We start from the raw sequence: 19,707 nt of genomic DNA, 5'->3' as shown, positions 1-19,707 counted from the left end.
GTGTCACTGTCGTATGTATTGGACGAGGTTGTCCTCTGTGTTTGATTCCAGAATGAAATTGGAAGCTGGCAGGCATTCGGTGTATCCAATCTGCACTTGGCAAGTAGATACACTGCAAGTCAGGTCGTAAAAGACCTTGTTGCTCTTACAGGTAAAGCTAGCTGAAACCTCTCGAACGATAAAGTCTTTATTTTCATTTTTACACTAAAGTGGAGTATCTCTGTATTACTCTTGCTGTTGCAAATCACTAAAATCTGGCCACGGCAGCGAGTCAATCATTTGCTGCCACTCACCATTCTGCAAACTTGTACAACAGATTCCACAACAGGGAACATTTTTAACACATAACAACTTCTATCTTCATTAAAGAGTCTCTGTATTATATCCATCTGCATCATTGATAGCTGTGTGAAATGTTTAATGAATATAATCACACATGCAGTTCTGGGTCATTATTTAATATACGTCAACGCCAGAGAATAATCATTCTCGTTTTACTAATAACACTAATTCAATAAAAGGAAAACTAGTCGTGACAATTATATCAATGGATCACTGAAAAGGAAGTATGTGGTGTGACCAACATTTTCGAACATCAAAACTATTGTATTTAAAAGATTTTAATGTGATCGTGATTAAAGTTTAAACAACTTAATATTGGACATGTAAAGACAGTTAATTGTTTGGAACAATTCATAAATGAACCTACCCATTTCATGAACCAGTCTGTTACACTCATACAACTTACATTTGTATGATGCCCCGACCTTGTTTGTTCCTGATGTGTGTACAACAGATTTTACAGCCGCTAACATTATTTACACATAACAACCTGTACATTTAATTGTAGAGTCTCTGATTTATTTTCCTCTGCATCAGTGACACATGTGTAAAGTGAAATGATAACAATCCCACATGCACATTGTGGTCAAATGGTAACAATAGCCTTTGTCCCGCACATAGACTAACACCAAGAGCATTGACCTGGAGGTCAGAGCATTATGTCACCTTCAAGACAATGTGAGACAAGTGCTGGAAGGAATATTCTGGCTGTCGACTTGCTGACCTCAGTGTGACCAGAAAACCAACCGAATCGCGATTGCATGTTCTTTAACTGTTAACTTATTGTTTGGGTATGTTTGTCCTATGAAGTAGATGATCACTATAATTTACACGCTTTGTGTAATCAGGCCTCATTAGATAGATCTTGTGTGTTAACACTGAAGTCTATGGACACAGAAACAATCCTTGGTTGTAGAATAACACCAGCTATCTCTGTAAAGAGCGGAACTGACTGAGTCAGTGAGTGTGTATGGTTTTATGCCGCTCTTAGCAATATTCCAGCAATATCACGGCGGGGGACACCAGAAATGGGCTTCACACAACAACGGAACTGACATCCCTTGTGTGCATATGTTTCTACCACTACATATTCGTCTAACAAGCTTTTAAGAACCAGTGTCTCACCGTACAACCCAGATAATATGATGGTTTATGTCCTACCTGGCAACCCAGCCACTATTGTGGTTTATGTGCTATCAGACTATACATACAATGTGGTGTTTGATGTCTCACCGTTGATGACGTTGACTGTATATTTTTCAGGACAGACCTCGTGGTAGGTGACTTATAATCGCCAGCCCTTCCAGCCTCGGTTGGATTGAAACATTCACCGTATGGTATAGCATTGATGGTAGTCTGAATCTCTCGCCCGTGGTCCCATGCATTGATGAATTCCTTTTTGCCCCAGACCAGACTGTCTATTGCGCTTGGCATGCGTGCAGATGCGCTGATGAAGAGTTGGCCCACTGACATGGTGTAGCGTCCGTTGTAGGCGCCCAAAACGTATTCCAGCAGGTGCTCGTACTGCCCAAACTCCAGGAAGTGTTTGATGGCTGTTTTGTAATCCTGTCCAAAAGCCCGGGAGATCTCAGCATGCGTAGAGTGAGTGAGTGAGTGGTTCAGTGAGGATGTTTGTACCACGTTTTAGTCACATCCTAACAATACATCGTTTGGGGACTCGAGAAATGATCTTCACATATTGTACCCATCTGTGGAATTGAACTTGGGTGTTACCCGTGATGAACGAAGGTTTAATCCATACGCTACACCATCGCCCATACACGCTTAGACCAGCAGTACCTGGAAGCGAGACACACAGTTAAACCATTCAAGGTTGAATGAAATATCTGTCTGACTTCTTTGGTATTCTTCTTTCCATAACTTCATGATAAACTGAACCTTTGCCTAAGAGGTGTTTTTTCGAAATATGAACATATTTGTACTCTTCTTAGAGAAGAGTCATCTGGCACGGTCAGAGTGAGGTGAGAGGGTTGTACCTCTTCAGATACTGCTTGGAGTGGAACTGCCCGGACCCCTGTCTTCCCTCATCAATGCCATGGTTCAGCCAGTGATCCTTGTCGATCTGGGGTGTGGCCAGCTGACCAAGGTAGGTGTACGCGTTGACGTAAAACACAGGGTCAAACACCAGCGGGTGGGCGTAGTCAGGGTGAAACAAATGTGATCCCATGTGGACATCTCCTGCGTGCAATGATGTAGTCCAAAGAAGCAAGTTAGGTTTCATGTAGGATTATTATATCATGAATGTTATGAGTAGTATTTATACAGGGATTCAGCCGTCGATGCAGTCTACGAATAACCTAGTCGAGACCAGGGAAACCAGACTGAAAACATGAGCAACGATCCAGGACATAAGTGATTCAGCCACGTCACTGACCACCCGATACCCACTGTAGACGTCTACTCCTGTGACAACCATGAGATCCTTGGGTACCATTCTGGGCCGGAATCCCCACAATGGCATTGTTAGCTTTTACAAGTCTAATTCTAGAGCAAGACAGTAGACAGTTTCAGTATATGATTGTCTCCCTGTCCCCGACAAGCATTTGTTTATCTACATCAAACATGCGCTCGCATCTGGTAAATGTCAACGACATCTACCGTGGCTTAACTGAACACCTCACTCACTCACTAACTCACTCATTAATTATTTCCCCTTGAAGTGAAATACCATACCATTAAGGAGCCAGTTCTTCGTCAAACCATTTGAAGGACAACATTGAATATAAAAAATGTCGTAAATAAAGAAATACTATTCACGACACAACATTGCTACTTACTTTTGCTTAATTTCCTGTGCACGTGTAGTACGTTTACAGGTTCAACTTTCTGATTTCTACTCGTCTCTCCTTAAAATCCAACGTGTCCAGTCTTGACATTTCCTTGCCACGCCTGACCCATTGTGTCACGTGCACTCGCAATGGGCTTCTCACGGTTTCAAAACAAGCTCACCATCAGTGTTTAAACATGCTGAGAGTGTAAGTGAGTGAACTGGGGTTTATTCAAAACGTCAAGGCCAGAGAATAATCGATGTCCAATATGGGCTTAAAATCAAACAAATGATACACCATTACGACCCTCACTCACACTGCGCTCATTAAAAAAGAAAGAACCCTTTGCTAATGGTTCATAAAAACTCCTTATAAAGATCATTGAATGGGATAGCATCGCACACCATGATGACAAGCGACATGTTCCATTTAGTAAATTCATCTGAATGCATGTCCCCAAATTCCTGCAATAACTTAACCAGACCTTTGATGGTGAAACCTTGAATAAAAAGCTCAGTTGTGTCTTCCCAAGAAATTAAACTGTAATGAGATGTAGACACCATGAGCTGGAGCTGATGGGTCATTGCTCGACATGAAAGGGAGAATGGAATATCGAAAATCATCCCGTTTGTCATACAGCTTGGTGTGGTAAGCCAGTTTGAATATTGTTACGAAGCGCCATTATTGAAGGAGCATCTAAGTAACACAGCCAGTAGTTCAGCCAATGGACCTGCAATACATACCAGGTAACAGTCAATGTGGGTGTAAAATGGTTCATTCCTAATGCAACTGATTTGAACTCTTGAAAGTTGAAAATACGACGTTTTTATTAATACTTTTATCTCTTATTAAGTGCCTGATTCCTAAAAAAATACTCTGAGTATATAGCACCCGCATGTCAACTTACTGTGGGTCGAGGAGGAAAGCCAAAATTGATGGCTTCATAACAGACATTTTGTTGTTTTTGATTGTTGGTTTTGATTGTGTTATAAATAAACTGATTTTGAATGTGTCAAGACCCATGCAAATCCATTTGTTCCACATATATATTGGGCTACATATTTATTATATTCTGTATATGTCAATATAAGTGTCCTTGTTACTGATAGAGCATTGAAGGACCATCCCAAGTGAAGCCATGATGTCGATATATGTCACCTTGTTACCTACAAAAGAACCCCTCGAAGATCCGGGTAAGTGTTCGTCTTCATTCTTGTCGTAAGAGGAGATCGTAACGGTATCGGGTTGTCAGGTTCCCTGACTTGGTTGATGAGTGCGGCCATAACTTACACAAACAAAGCTACACAATATGTGTGTTGAGAATACATGGAATCAATCAGCAGAAAGTATACCCATTCTGCCATCCAAGAGTCAGCCATTAGTTGGTTGAACAGTATCCAAAGTCAAACTGTTGAGTTTCAGTTTAATGTTAATGTAGAAAATGCATGACTTCAGTTCTCTGATAGATATGAGCAGCCTAAAGCATCGATACAAATCAAGAACAGTTCTTGTATGTTTTCATTTATTGAAATACTCTTTCCACTGGATAAGTTGATTCTGGTGTCTGAAGCCAGGTTGCTCCGATTAGGCCCCATTACACCAGGACAGTAACTCTTCATAACCAGGAAGTGCATACGTATCTTTAACTGTTCAGTGAGCTGCACGAGACACTGGCGTTATTCATGCGACCTCTCCGGGGTTCAATCTTAAGTCTGATTTCCTCCTTTGGAGCCAGCCGACCATAAGCTTGTGGGTTGAATTCAATCACTGCCTGTAACAAAGGTCACACAGGTATATATGAGTCACATCTGTTACCCTGGGATAATGGTTTAACCGTATACCTGTCACGACTTACCATGTTAGTCACCACACATGTCCTATCGTATGTAATGGACACGCTATCATAGGTTTGGGCGTGTGTGGGTGTACGTCTTGGTTTGTGTGTGCAGGTGAGGATGTGAGTCTCTGCATTCTGCTTAAAGGGTGTGTGGATGTCTTGTCTCCAGTTTGGTAAGGAGAGATGCAGTGGTCAAACATTCTGCCCATCTGCAAGTGCAGTACAATATTGATTAGGAGTAATATGCGCCTATTACGCTCTCAATCGAGGGGTTCAGGTACTTACAGGAGTGTCAGGCAGTCTGGCAAACTTCACCCTTCTAAGGACATGGATCAGCGCAATCTTCATCTCAATCATGGCCAGTCTCATTGCGATACACTGGCGTGGACCGTAGCCAAAAGGAAGCCACGACAGAGGATTAATAGTCTCTTTCCATCTGAAGTAATAACACATCCGGATTCTGAATCACCTTATGAGTGCTGATACACCTTATTGGCATGAACTTCCCCTTGCGCCAACTCAACCCCTACCACTCCTCCTCCTCCTACTACCACTACTGATACTATTAGTACTACATCTACTTCCAATACTACTGTTACTACTACTACTACTACAACTATTTCTGTTACTACAGCTACCACTACTACTACTACTATTACTAGATCTCCTACAACAACTACTACTACAGCTACTGCTACTACTACTACTGTTCTGCTTCCTCTGCTATGATTTGCCTCTTTAACCGGAACAGAAAGTCTTGAAAATCCAATTCTATCAGTTTAAGTACAATTATCCTTATCTTGAGACAACTGCCTATTGTGCACCTACCGATCAGGATTAAACGAATCTGGACGATCAAAATATTCTGGGTCTCTGTGAATCTCCAGGGTTGGGACTACAACCACGGAACCTTTAGGGAAAGTGTAGCCCTTGATTTCCACCGTGTTTGCAGTTCCCCTGGCTATCCTGAAACAAAAACATCAGATATAGTTATTTCCTCAACCAGTCGTGACAAGATTGAACTAAATATCAAATGTTGGGAGTAAATGAAACATGTGTATATGATGAACAACAGAACAGAAGTCATTGTTGATGGAACAAAACATGAAACGTTGAGGAGAAATGTGTGTATTTATGTACAACAGAGCGAGGCTCATGGGTGTTTAAATGATAAAGCTATTCAGTTATAAACCACATACGTCATACTATTCTTCACAGGCCTTCTTACAGACTGGTTAGAATTTTCATCTTTAATCTTTCTGTGTATCATAAATGGATGTGTTTTGCCTGTTCTATGAATGTTTGATATCATGACAGAGTTTATGAAATAGAAACTAAAATAGCAAAAACCTAAATGAAGCGTATGTAAAATGTACTCCACAAGAACAATACAAGTTACAGGGGTACTGAAGGGTAGAGGCGGAGCGTTTCCCGGATGAAGTGTTCAAGATACTCTATCTTCTGTATGTTGTCATAGGTCGGCTCCTCCTGCAACAAAGGTACATGCAACTGAGTGTGGTGCACCTTCACTGAGAAGGGTCAGTCTCCTCGGTATGCTTGTGGAGGGTTATGACCACAAAGTCTGGGTTCTGGCATAGCATTAAACATGGTTTTCAGTGATACCGCCTTATATATACCTGTACTTTAATAAACTTAGGCATATCAAATAAAGATACCAGGTCTGACAAATAAGCTGATAATGTTTAATGCTAGGGTGGTGAGCCGCATGAAATAGGTGACGAAAATTCTGCCGAAAACTCGAAAATTCTCATACATCACCAATCTCTGAGTCGATTGCCTCCACAAGTTTCCTCTGAACAGTGGGATGAGTAGCCAGGACATAGGCCATGAACTGGAGGGACGTGGAGACTGCCTCGAAGCCAGCACCGAAGAAGAGACAAACCTGAGCACAGATTTCATCTGACGACAAACCTTTAACACAGACACGACACAATCCTGTCAGTCGTCGGGAAGATGTTGACATCAATTAGATTACGGTAGAATGATGAATATCAACAAGGAAGTACATTTGAAACAGTATGCAGGATATAGTGTAGGAACCTTGGCTAGCATGGAACTGCAGATGGGTAACAGCCTATATGATACGAATCGGAATCTATGAAAACAACAGAATATTTGTTGCATGTTCAGCTGAAACCGTAATCAAGCTATGATCATTTTGTGTATATCTGACAGTGTCACTGAGGCAATCTCTGTTGTAATGCTATAGTTGCTCACTTAAAATGGTGATTTTGTTACCTGGCGCATGGCCTATATTACGTGATGAATAAACATGTTTACATATGTAATGATGAAATTATTATGTCCTTAGGATGTATACTCACGTTTAGCATGTGCCTTTCCTTGTCCAGCCGTGTCGTCTTCAGCGTCAATCAGAAGTTGCAGAAAATCCATCTTCTTCTACAACAGGAACGATCGCCTTCAGTTTGTGTAGCACTATATGCATGTTCAGTCCTCAACGGAAATAACAGAGACAAGCTATCTTTCAACAGTAAATGACAACACCTACTTCATCAGGCAGCCGTCTCCGCTGTACAATGATACGTTCAGCTATCTCTCTGTAGAAGTTGACGACACTGCTGGTGAATGTGTAGACCCCACACAGTTTGAGCAGAGGTTTAATGGCAGGGAACATCACTGGAGAGTGAGGGTTAACAGGATTAGAAGGCGGGATGGAGAAATGGTTTAGGTTGCCTTTTAGCATCATGTTGACATACTTGTATATCATAAATACTGACGTATTGACCATGGCCTATATATCTAGTATGTCTTCATTGCGATATTGTAAATATACATTGTCAATGAAAGAGGAAATCCGGTCTTGATTATCTACCCAAACAGATTCCGTTTGGCGTAAAGGGCCAAAAAGCTGTGGAAATTGACCACTGAAAAGCAGTGATGACAGCAGATGTTGGAACCAAGGGTAAACATGTACATGTCCTGTCCAACCGGTAGCACCCGCCCTTCACACAATGTGCATACAAAGTAGGTATTTAATAATGAAGTATAGAAAAACTTTTACGAAATAGGTTCGTTTTGCAACACGGAAAAAGTGACACTACGAAAACAGTAAATTAAAAATGTTTTACACGGAATACACTGAATGAGTTTTCACTGAACGTCCAATTAAGGATCTACACATATCTTCCTTTACCACTGAATGACATTTGAAATTACAGCCCTTGTATTCCAGGGGATAAGGGACACAGTTCATCACACTGGCTGTACACCTCAGACAAGAGGGCTTTCCGTACATCCATATAGGAGAGAGTTCATGGCATCACTGTCCGCCAGAGCCGGTTATAGGTAGTCCAGTGCTGAAAGCTTTCCCTCGTCACCCTAAAGGCCTGAGTTTGATTCTCCACATGGTCACAATGTGTGAAACCCATTACTGTGTCTGCCGTAATATTGTTGGAATATTGCTAACAGCAGCCACACACTCACTTACTCATTGTCTGCCTACGTGTATCAGACTCTACGCCCACAATGCATTACAATATAATACTATGCATTGACAATACGTTTTTCGTATTTATTACAAAGTGCTTGCAAAAGTGTTAGTTTTGATTGCTATATTTGTACATGTTCTTGTCCTATCCTTAACGTCAGCCATATTCAGCTGTATCGCTGAGATTAAAGCACCGGTACCGTTATTTGGTTAATGTCAGTGCGGAAACCCTGACTTTGTGACAGTTGCTGCTGAAAATGTCTATCCATTAGCCTTGTCGTAAACGCGATGTCTCGTCCCGCTGAAGCCATGGGGAACATGAAGCCATACTATAAACCAATGTTCCCAATAATGAGACAATGTGTGAATCAATCTCCCCCAACATGGAGACATTGACCCCATTCTGAAGACCAGTGTTCCCAACATGGAGACATGGACCCCATTCTGAAGACCAATGTTCCGCACATGGTGACATAGAGCCCATTCTGAAGACCAATGTTCCCCACATGGAGACATGGACCCCATTCTGGAGACCAATGTTCCCCACATGGAGACATGGACCCGATACTGAAGACCAATGTTCCCCACATAGAGACATGGACCCCATTCTGAAGACCAATGCTCCCCACGTGGAGCCATGGACCTCATTCTGAAGACCAATGTTCCCCACATGGAGACATGGACCCCATTCTGAAGACCTATGTTCCCCACATGGAGACATGGACTCCATTCTGAAGACCAATGTTCCCCGTAAGGAGACATGGACCCCATTCTGAATACCAATGTTCCCCACATGGAGACATGGACCCCATTCTGAAGACAAATGTTCCCCACATGGAGACATGGACCCAATTCTGAAGACCAATGTTCCCTACATGAAGACATGAACCCCATTCTGAAGACCAATGTTCCCCACATGGAGACATGGACCCCATTCTGAATACCAATGTTCCCCACATGGAGACATGGACCCCATTCTCAAGACCAATGTTCCCCACATGGAGACATGGACCCAATTCTGAAGACCAATGTTCCCTACATGAAGACATGAACCCCATTCTGAAGACCAATGTTCCCTACATGAAGACATGGAGTTTATTCTGAAGACCAATGTTCCCCACATGGAGACATGGACCCCATTCTGAAGACCAATGTTCCCCACATGGAGACATGGACCCCATTCTGAAGACCAATGTTCCCCATATGGAGACATGGAGCCCATTCTGAAGACCAATGTTCCCCGTAAGCAGACATGGAGCCCATTCTGAGGACCAATGTTCCCCACATGGAGACATGGACCCCATTCTGAAGACCAATGTTCCCCACATGGAGACATGGACCTCATTCTGAAGACCAATGTTCTCCACATGGAGACATAGAGCCCATTCTGAAGACCAATGTTCCCCACATGGAGCCCATTCTGAAGACCAATGTTCTGCACATGGTGACATGGGGCCCATTTTAAAGACCAATGTTCCCCACATGGAGACATTAACCCCATTCTGAAGACCAATGTTCCCCACATGGAGACATGGAGCCCATTCTGAAGACCAATGTTCCGCACATGGTGACATAGAGCCCATTCTGAAGACCAATGTTCCCCACATGGAGACATGGACCCCATTCTGGAGACCAATGTTCCCCACATGGAGACATGGAGCCGATTCTGAAGACCAATGTTCCCCACATAGAGACATGGACCCCATTCTGAAGACCAATGCTCCCCACGTGGAGACATGGACCTCGTTCTGAAGACCAATGTTCTCCACATGGAGACATGGACCCCATTCTGAAGACCTATGTTCCCCACATGGAGACATGGACTCCATTCTAAACACCAATGTTCCCCGTAAGGAGACATGGACCCCATTCTGAATACAAATGTTCCCCACATGGAGACATGGACCCCATTCTGAAGACCAATGTTCCCCACATGGAGACATGGACCCCATTCTGAAGACCAATGTTCCCCACATGAAGACATGAACCCCATTCTGAAGACCAATGTTCCCCACATTGAGACATGGACCCCATTCTGAATACCAATGTTCCCCACATGGAGACATGGACCCCATTCTGAACACCAATGTTCCCCACATGGAGACATGGACCCAATTCTGAAGACCAATGTTCCCTACATGAAGACATGAACCCCATTCTGAAGACCAATGTTCCCCACATGGAGACATGGAGCCGATTCTGAAGACCAATGTTCCCCACATAGAGACATGGACCCCATTCTGAAGACCAATGCTCCCCACGTGGAGACATGGACCTCGTTCTGAAGACCAATGTTCTCCACATGGAGACATGGACCCCATTCTGAAGACCTATGTTCCCCACATGGAGACATGGACTCCATTCTAAACACCAATGTTCCCCGTAAGGAGACATGGACCCCATTCTGAATACAAATGTTCCCCACATGGAGACATGGACCCCATTCTGAAGACCAATGTTCCCCACATGGAGACATGGACCCAATTCTGAAGACCAATGTTCCCCACATGAAGACATGAACCCCATTCTGAAGACCAATGTTCCCCACATGGAGACATGGACCCCATTCTGAATACCAATGTTCCCCACATGGAGACATGGACCCCATTCTGAACACCAATGTTCCCCACATGGAGACATGGACCCAATTCTGAAGACCAATGTTCTCCACATGAAGACATGAACCCCATTCTGAAGACCAATGTTCCCTACATGAAGACATGGAGCCCATTCTGAAGACCAATGTTCCCCACATGGAGACATGGACCCCATTCTGAAGACCAATGTTCCCCACATGGAGACATGGACCCCATTCTGAAGACCAATGTCCCCACATGGAGCTATGGACCCCATTCTGAAGACCAATGTTCCCCATATGGAGACATGGACCCCATTCTGAAGACCAATGTTCCCATAATGGAGACATGGAGCCCATTCTGAGGACCAATGTTCCCCACATGGAGACATGGAGCCCATTCTGAAGACCAATGTTCCCCACATGGAGACATGGATCCCATTCTGAAGAACAATGTATCCCAAATGAAAACATGGACCCCACTCTGAAGACCAATGTTCTCTACATGGTGATATGGACCCCATTCTGAAGACCAATGTTCTCTACATGGTGATATGGATCCCATTCTGAAGACCAATGTTCTCTACATGGAGACATGGACGCCATTCTGAAGACCAATGTTCCCAACATGAAGACATGGACGCCATTCTGAAGACCAATGTTCTCCACATGGAGACATGGACCCCATTCTGAAGACCAATGTCCCCACATGGAGACATGGACCCCATTCTGAAGACCAATGTTCCGCATATGGAGACATGGACCCCATTCTGAAGACCAATGTTCCCCGTAAGGAGACATGGACCCCATTCTGAAGACCAATGTTCCCCACATGGAGCCCATTCTGAAGACCAATGTTCTGCACATGGTGACATGGGGCCCATTCTAAAGACCAATGTTCCCCACATGGAGACATTAACCCCATTCTGAAGACCAATGTTCCCCACATGGAGACATGGAGCCCATTCTGAAGACCAATGTTCCGCACATGGTGACATAGAGCCCATTCTGAAGACCAATGTTCCCCTCATGGAGACATGGACCCCATTCTGGAGACCAATGTTCCCGACATGGAGACATGGAGCCGATTCTGAAGACCAATGTTTCCCACATAGAGACATGGACCCCATTCTGAAGACCAATGCTCCCCACGTGGAGACATGGACCTCATTCTGAAGACCAATGTTCCCCACATGGAGACATGGACCCCATTCTGAAGACCTATGTTCCCCACATGGAGACATGGACTCCATTCTGAAGACCAATGTTCCCCGTAAGGAGACATGAACCCCATTCTGAATACCAATGTTCCCCACATGGAGACATGGACCCCATTCTGAAGACCAATGTTCCCCACATGGAGACATGGACCCAATTCTGAAGACCAATGTTCCCAATATGAAAACATGAACCCCATTCTGAAGACCAATGTTCCCTACATGAAGACATGGAGCCCATTCTGAAGACCAATGTTCCCCACATGGAGACATGGACCCCATTCTGAAGACCAGTGTTCCCCACATGGAGACATGGAGCCCATTCTGAAGACCAATGTTCCCCACATGGAGACATGGACCCCATTCTGAAGACCAATGTTCCCGACATGGAGACATGGAGCCCATTCTGAAGACCAATGTTCCCCACATGGATACATGGACCCCATTCTGAAGACCAATGTTCCCCACATGGAGACATGGACCCTATTCTGAAGACCAATGTTCTCCACATGGAGATATGGAGCCCATTCTGAAGACCAATGTTCCCCACATGGAGACATGGAGCCCATTCTGAAGACCAATGTGCCCCACATGGAGACATGGACCCCATTCTGAAGACCAATGTTCCCCACATGAAGACATGGACCCCATTCTGAAGACGAATGTTCTCCACATGGAGCTATCGAGCCCATTCTGAAGACCAATGTTCTCTACATGGTGACATGGATGCCATTCTGAAGACCAATGTTCTCTACGTGGAGACATGGACGCCATTCTGAAGACCAATGTTCCTAACATGAAGACATGGACGCCATTCTGAAGACCAATGTTCTCCACATGGAGACAAGGACCCCATTCTGAAGACCAATGTCCCCACATGGAGACATAGACCCCATTCTGAAGACCAATGTTCCCCATATGGAGACATGGACCCCATTCTGAAGACCAATGTTCCCCGTAATGAGACATGGAGCCCATTCTGAGGACCAATGTTCCCCACACGGAGACATGGACCCCATTCTGAAGACCAATGTTCCCCACATGGAGACATGGAGCCCATTCTGAAGACCAATGTTCTCCACATGGAGACATGGATCCCATTCTGAAGAACAATGTATCCCAAATGAAAACATGGACCCCATTCTGAAGACCAATGTTCCCCATATGGAGACATGGACCCCATTCTGAAGACCAATGTTCCCCACATGGAGACATGGACCCTATTCTGAAGACCAATGTTCTCCACATGGAGATATGGAGCCCATTCTGAAGACCAATGTTCCCCACATGGAGACATTGAGCCCATTCTGAAGACCAATGTTCCCCACATGGACACATGGACCCCATTCTGAAGACCAATGTTCCCCACATGAAGACATGGACCCCATTCTGAAGACCAATGTTCTCCACATGGAGCTATCGAGCCCATTCTGAAGACCAATATTCTCTACATGGTGACATGGATCCCATTCTGAAGACCAATGTTCCCAACATGAAGACATGGACGCCATTCTGAAGACCAATGTTCTCCACATGGAGACATGGACCCCATTCTGAAGACCAATGTCCCCACATGGAGACATGGACCCCATTCTGAAGACCAATGTTCCCCATATGGAGACATGGACCCCATTCTGAAGACCAATGTTCCCCGTAAGGAGACATGGAGCCCATTCTGAGGACCAATGTTCCCCACACGGAGACATGGACCCCATTCTGAAGACCAATGTTCCCCACATGGAGACATGGAGCCCATTCTGAAGACCAATGTTCTCCACATGGAGACATGGATCCCATTCTGAAGAACAATGTATCCCAAATGAAAACATGGTCCCCATTCTGAAGACCAATGTTCCCCATATGGAGACATGGACCCCATTCTGAAGACCAATGTTCCCCGTAAGGAGACATGGAGCCCATTCTGAGGACCAATGTTCCCAACATGGAGACATGGAGCCCATTCTGAAGACCAATGTTCTCCACATGGAGACATGGATCCCATTCTGAAGACCAATGTTCCCTACATGAAGACATGGAGCCCATTCTGAAGACCAATGTTCCCCACATGGAGACATGGACCCCATTCTGAAGACCAGTGTTCCCCACATGGAGACATGGAGCCCATTCTGAAGACCAATGTTCCCCACATGGAGACATGGACCCCATTCTGAAGACCAATGTTCCCGACATGGAGACATGGACCCCATTCTGAAGACCAATGTTCCCCACATGGATACATGGACCCCATTCTGAAGACCAATGTTCCCCACATGGAGACATGGACCCTATTCTGAAGACCAATGTTCTCCACATGGAGATATGGAGCCCATTCTGAAGACCAATGTTCCCCACATGGAGACATGGAGCCCATTCTGAAGACCAATGTGCCCCACATGGAGACATGGACCCCATTCTGAAGACCAATGTTCCCCACATGAAGACATGGACCCCATTCTGAAGACGAATGTTCTCCACATGGAGCTATCGAGCCCATTCTGAAGACCAATGTTCTCTACATGGTGACATGGATGCCATTCTGAAGACCAATGTTCTCTACGTGGAGACATGGACGCCATTCTGAAGACCAATGTTCGCAACATGAAGACATGGACGCCATTCTGAAGACCAATGTTCTCCACATGGAGACAAGGACCCCATTCTGAAGACCAATGTCCCCACATGGAGACATGGACCCCATTCTGAAGACCAATGTTCCCCATATGGAGACATGGACCCCATTCTGAAGACCAATGTTCCCCGTAATGAGACATGGAGCCCATTCTGAGGACCAATGTTCCCCACACGGAGACATGGACCCCATTCTGAAGACCAATGTTCCCCACATGGAGACATGGAGCCCATTCTGAAGACCAATGTTCTCCACATGGAGACATGGATCCCATTCTGAAGAACAATGTATCCCAAATGAAAACATGGACCCCATTCTGAAGACCAATGTTCCCCATATGGAGACATGGACCCCATTCTGAAGACCAATGTTCCCCACATGGAGACATGGACCCTATTCTGAAGACCAATGTTCTCCACATGGAGATATGGAGCCCATTCTGAAGACCAATGTTCCCCACATGGAGACATGGAGCCAATTCTGAAGACCAATGTTCCCCACATGGACACATGGACCCCATTCTGAAGACCAATGTTCCCCACATGAAGACATGGACCCCATTCTGAAGACCAATGTTCTCCACATGGAGCTATGGAGCCCATTCTGAAGACCAATGTTCTCTACATGGTGACATGGATCCCATTCTGAAGACCAATGTTCTCTACATGGAGACATGGACGCCATTCTGAAGACCAATGTTCCCAACATGAAGACATGGACGCCATTCTGAAGACCAATGTTCTCCACATGGAGACATGGACCCCATTCTGAAGACCAATGTCCCCACATGGAGACATGGACCCCATTCTGAAGACCAATGTTCCCCATATGGAGACTATGACCCCATTCTGAAGACCAATGTTCCCCGTAAGGAGACATGGAGCCCATTCTGAGGACCAATGTTCCCCACATGGAGACATGGAGCCCATTCTGAAGACCAATGTTCTCCACATGGAGACATGGATCCCATTCTGAAGAACAATGTATCCCAAATGAAAACATGGTCCCCATTCTGAAGACCAATGTTCCCCATATGGAGACATGGACCCCATTCTGAAGACCAATGTTCCCCGTAAGGAGACATGGAGCCCATTCTGAGGACCAATGTTCCCAACATGGAGACATGGAGCCCATTCTGAAGACCAATGTTCTCCACATGGAGACATGGATCCCATTCTGAAGAACAATGTATCCCAAATGAAAACATGGACCCGATTCTGGAGACCAATGTTCCCCACATTGAGGCATGGACCCCATCCTGAAGACCAATGTCCCCACATGGAGCTATGGACCCCATTCTGAAGACCAATGTTCCCCATATGGAGACATGGACCCCATTCTGAAGACTAATGTTCCCCGTAAGGAGACATGGAGCCCATTCTGAGGACCAATGTTCCCCACATGGAGACATGGACCCCATTCTGAAGACCAATGTTCCCCACAAGGAGACATGGAGCCCAGTCTGAAGACCAATGTTCTCCACATGGAGACATGGATCCCATTCTGAAGAACAATGTATCCCAAATGAAAACATGGACCCCATTCTGAAGACCAATGTTCCCCATATGGAGACATGGAACCCATTCTGAAGACCAATGTTCCCCGTAAGGAGACATGGAGCCCATTCTGAGGACCAATGTTCCCCACATGGAGACATGGACCCCATTCTGAAGACCAATGTTCCCCACATGGAGACATGGAGCCCATTCTGAAGACCAATGTTCTCCACATGGAGACATGGATCCCATTCTGAAGAACAATGTATCCCAAATGAAAACATGGACCCCATTCTGAAGACCAATGTTCTCTACATGGTGATATGGATCCCATTCTGAAGACCAATGTTGTTCACATGGAGACATGGATCCCATTCTGAAGACCAATGTTCCCCATATGGAGCTATGGACTCCATTCTGAAGACCAATGTTCTCTACATGGTGACATGGATCCCATTCTGAAGACCAATGTTCTCTACATGGTGACATGGACCCCTTTCTGAAGACCAATGTTCTCTACATGGTGACATAGATCCCATTCTGAAGACCAATGTTCTCTACATGGAGACATGGACACCATTCTGAAGACCAATGTTCCCAACATGAAGACATGGACGCCATTCTGAAGACCAATGTTCTCCACATGGAGACTTGGACCCCATTCTGAAGACCAATGTCCCCACATGGTGCTATGGACCCCATTCTGAAGACCAATGTTCCCCATATGGAGACATGGACTCCATTCTGAAGACTAATGTTCCCCGTAAGGAGACATGGAGCCCATTCTGAGGACCAATGTTCTCTACATGGTGGCATGGATCCCATTCTGAAGGCCAATGTTGTTCACATGGAGACATGGATCCCATTCTGAAGACCAATGTTCCCCATATGGAGCTATGGACTCCATTCTGAAGACCAATGTTCTCTACATGGTGACATGGATCCCATTCTGAAGACCAATGTTCTCTACATGGTGACATGGACCCCTTTCTGAAGACCAATGTTCTCTACATGGTGACATAGATCCCATTCTGAAGACCAATGTTCTCTACATGGAGACATGGACACCATTCTGAAGACCAATGTTCCCAACATGAAGACATGGACGCCATTCTGAAGACCAATGTTCTCCACATGGAGACTTGGACCCCATTCTGAAGACCAATGTCCCCACATGGAGCTATGGACCCCATTCTGAAGACCAATGTTCCCCATATGGAGACATGGACTCCATTCTGAAGACCAATGTTCCCCGTAAGGAGACATGGAGCCCATTCTGAGGACCAATGTTCCCCACATGGAGACATGGACCCCATTCTGAAGACCAATGTTCCCCACAAGGAGACATGGAGCACATTCTGAAGATCAATGTTCTCCACATGGAGACATGGATCCCATTCTGAAGAACAATGTATCCCAAATGAAAACATGGACCCCATTCTGAAGACCAATGTTCCCCATATGGAGACATGGAACCCATTCTGAAGACCAATGTTCCCCGTAAGGAGACATGGAGCCCATTCTGAGGACCAATGTTCCCCACATGGAGACATGGACCCCATTCTGAAGACCAATGTTCCCCACATGGAGACATGGAGCCCATTCTGAAGACCAATGTTCTCCACATGGAGACATGGATCCCATTCTGAAGAACAATGTATCCCAAATGAAAACATGGACCCCATTCTGAAGACCAATGTTCCCCGTAAGGAGACATGGAGCCCATTCTGAGGACCATTGTTCCCCACATGGAGACATGGACCCCATTCTGAAGACCAATGTTCCCCACATGGAGACATGGAGCCCATTCTGAAGACCAATGTTCTCCACATGGAGACATGGATCCCATTCTGAAGAACAATGTATCCCAAATGAAAACATGGACCCCATTCTGAAGACCAATGTTCTCTACATGGTGATATGGATCCCATTCTGAAGACCAATGTTCTCTACATGGTGACAAGGATCCCATTCTGAAGACCAATGTTCTCCACATGGAGACATGGACCCCATTCTGAAGACCAATGTTCCCCATATTGAGACATGGACCCCATTCTGAAGACCAATGTTCCCCATAAGGAGACATGGAGCCCATTCTGAGGACCAATGTTCCCCACATGGAGACATGGACCCCATTCTGAAGACCAATGTTCCCCATATGGAGACATGGAGCCCATTCTGAAGACAAATGTTCTCCACATGGAGACATTGATCCTATTCTGAAGAAAATGTATCCCAAATGAAAACATGGACCCCATTCTGGAGACCAATGTTCCCCACATTGAGACATGGACCCCATCCTGAAGACCAATGTTCCCCACAAGGAGACATGGAGCCCATTCTGAAGACCAATGTTCCCCACATGGAGACATGGACCCCATTCTGAAGAACAATGTTCTCCACATGGAGACATGGACCCCATTCTGAAGACCAATGTTCCCCACATGAAGACATGGACCCCATTCTGAAGACCAATGTTCCCCACATAGAGACATGGACCCTATTCTGAAGACCACTGTTCTCCACATGGAGACATGGACCCCATTCTGAAGACCAATGTTCTCTACATGGTGATATGGACCCCATTCTGAAGACCAATGTTCTCTACATGGTGATATGGATCCCATTCTGAAGACCAATGTTCTCTACATGGTGACAAGGATCACATTCTGAAAACCAATGTTCTCTACATGGTGACATGGATCCCATTCTGAAGACCAATGTTCCCCACATGGAGCTATGGACTCCATTCTGAAGACCAATGTTCTCTACATGGTGACATGGATCCCATTCTGAAGACCAATGTTCTCTACATGGTGGCATGGATCCCATTCTGAAGACCAATATTGTTCACATGGAGACATGGATCCCATTCTGAAGACCAATGTTCCCCATATGGAGCTATGGACTCCATTCTGAAGACCAATGTTCTCTACATGGTGACATGGATCCCATTCTGAAGACCAATGTTCTCTACATGGTGACATGGACCCCTTTCTGAAGACCAATGTTCTCTACATGGTGACATAGATCCCATTCTGAAGACCAATGTTCTCTACATGGAGACATGGACACCATTCTGAAGACCAATGTTCCCAACATGAAGACATGGACGCCATTCTGAAGACCAATGTTCTCCACATGGAGACTTGGACCCCATTCTGAAGACCAATGTCCCCACATGGAGCTATGGACCCCATTCTGAAGACCAATGTTCCCCATATGGAGACATGGACTCCATTCTGAAGACCAATGTTCCCCGTAAGGAGACATGGAGCCCATTCTGAGGACCAATGTTCCCCACATGGAGACATGGACCCCATTCTGAAGACCAATGTTCCCCACAAGGAGAC

General features: G+C 45.2%; 1 protein-coding gene across 1 annotated transcript; it reads right to left on the bottom strand.

Moving 5' to 3' along the window:
* Positions 1–4,773: 4,773 nt before the first annotated feature.
* On the bottom strand, positions 4,774–7,696 carry LOC124121587 (cytochrome P450 3A19-like). Its single transcript, XM_046484605.1, has 6 exons — positions 7,499–7,696; positions 6,743–6,871; positions 6,368–6,456; positions 5,797–5,934; positions 5,254–5,404; positions 4,774–4,902 (listed from the first exon to the last, which is right to left on the bottom strand). The coding sequence occupies exons 1-6, from the start codon at positions 7,694–7,696 to the stop codon at positions 4,774–4,776; spliced, it is 834 nt and encodes a 277-aa protein (XP_046340561.1).
* Between the last annotated feature and the right edge of the window lie 12,011 nt (positions 7,697–19,707).

The sequence above is a fragment of the Haliotis rufescens genome, unplaced genomic scaffold, assembly GCF_023055435.1.
Source record: "Haliotis rufescens isolate VD_foot unplaced genomic scaffold, xgHalRufe1.0.p SCAF_78, whole genome shotgun sequence".
Classification (NCBI taxonomy): Eukaryota; Metazoa; Mollusca; class Gastropoda; order Lepetellida; family Haliotidae; genus Haliotis; species Haliotis rufescens.
Note: the sequence above shows the minus strand (reverse complement) of the source record. Positions and strands in the feature narration are given on the sequence as shown.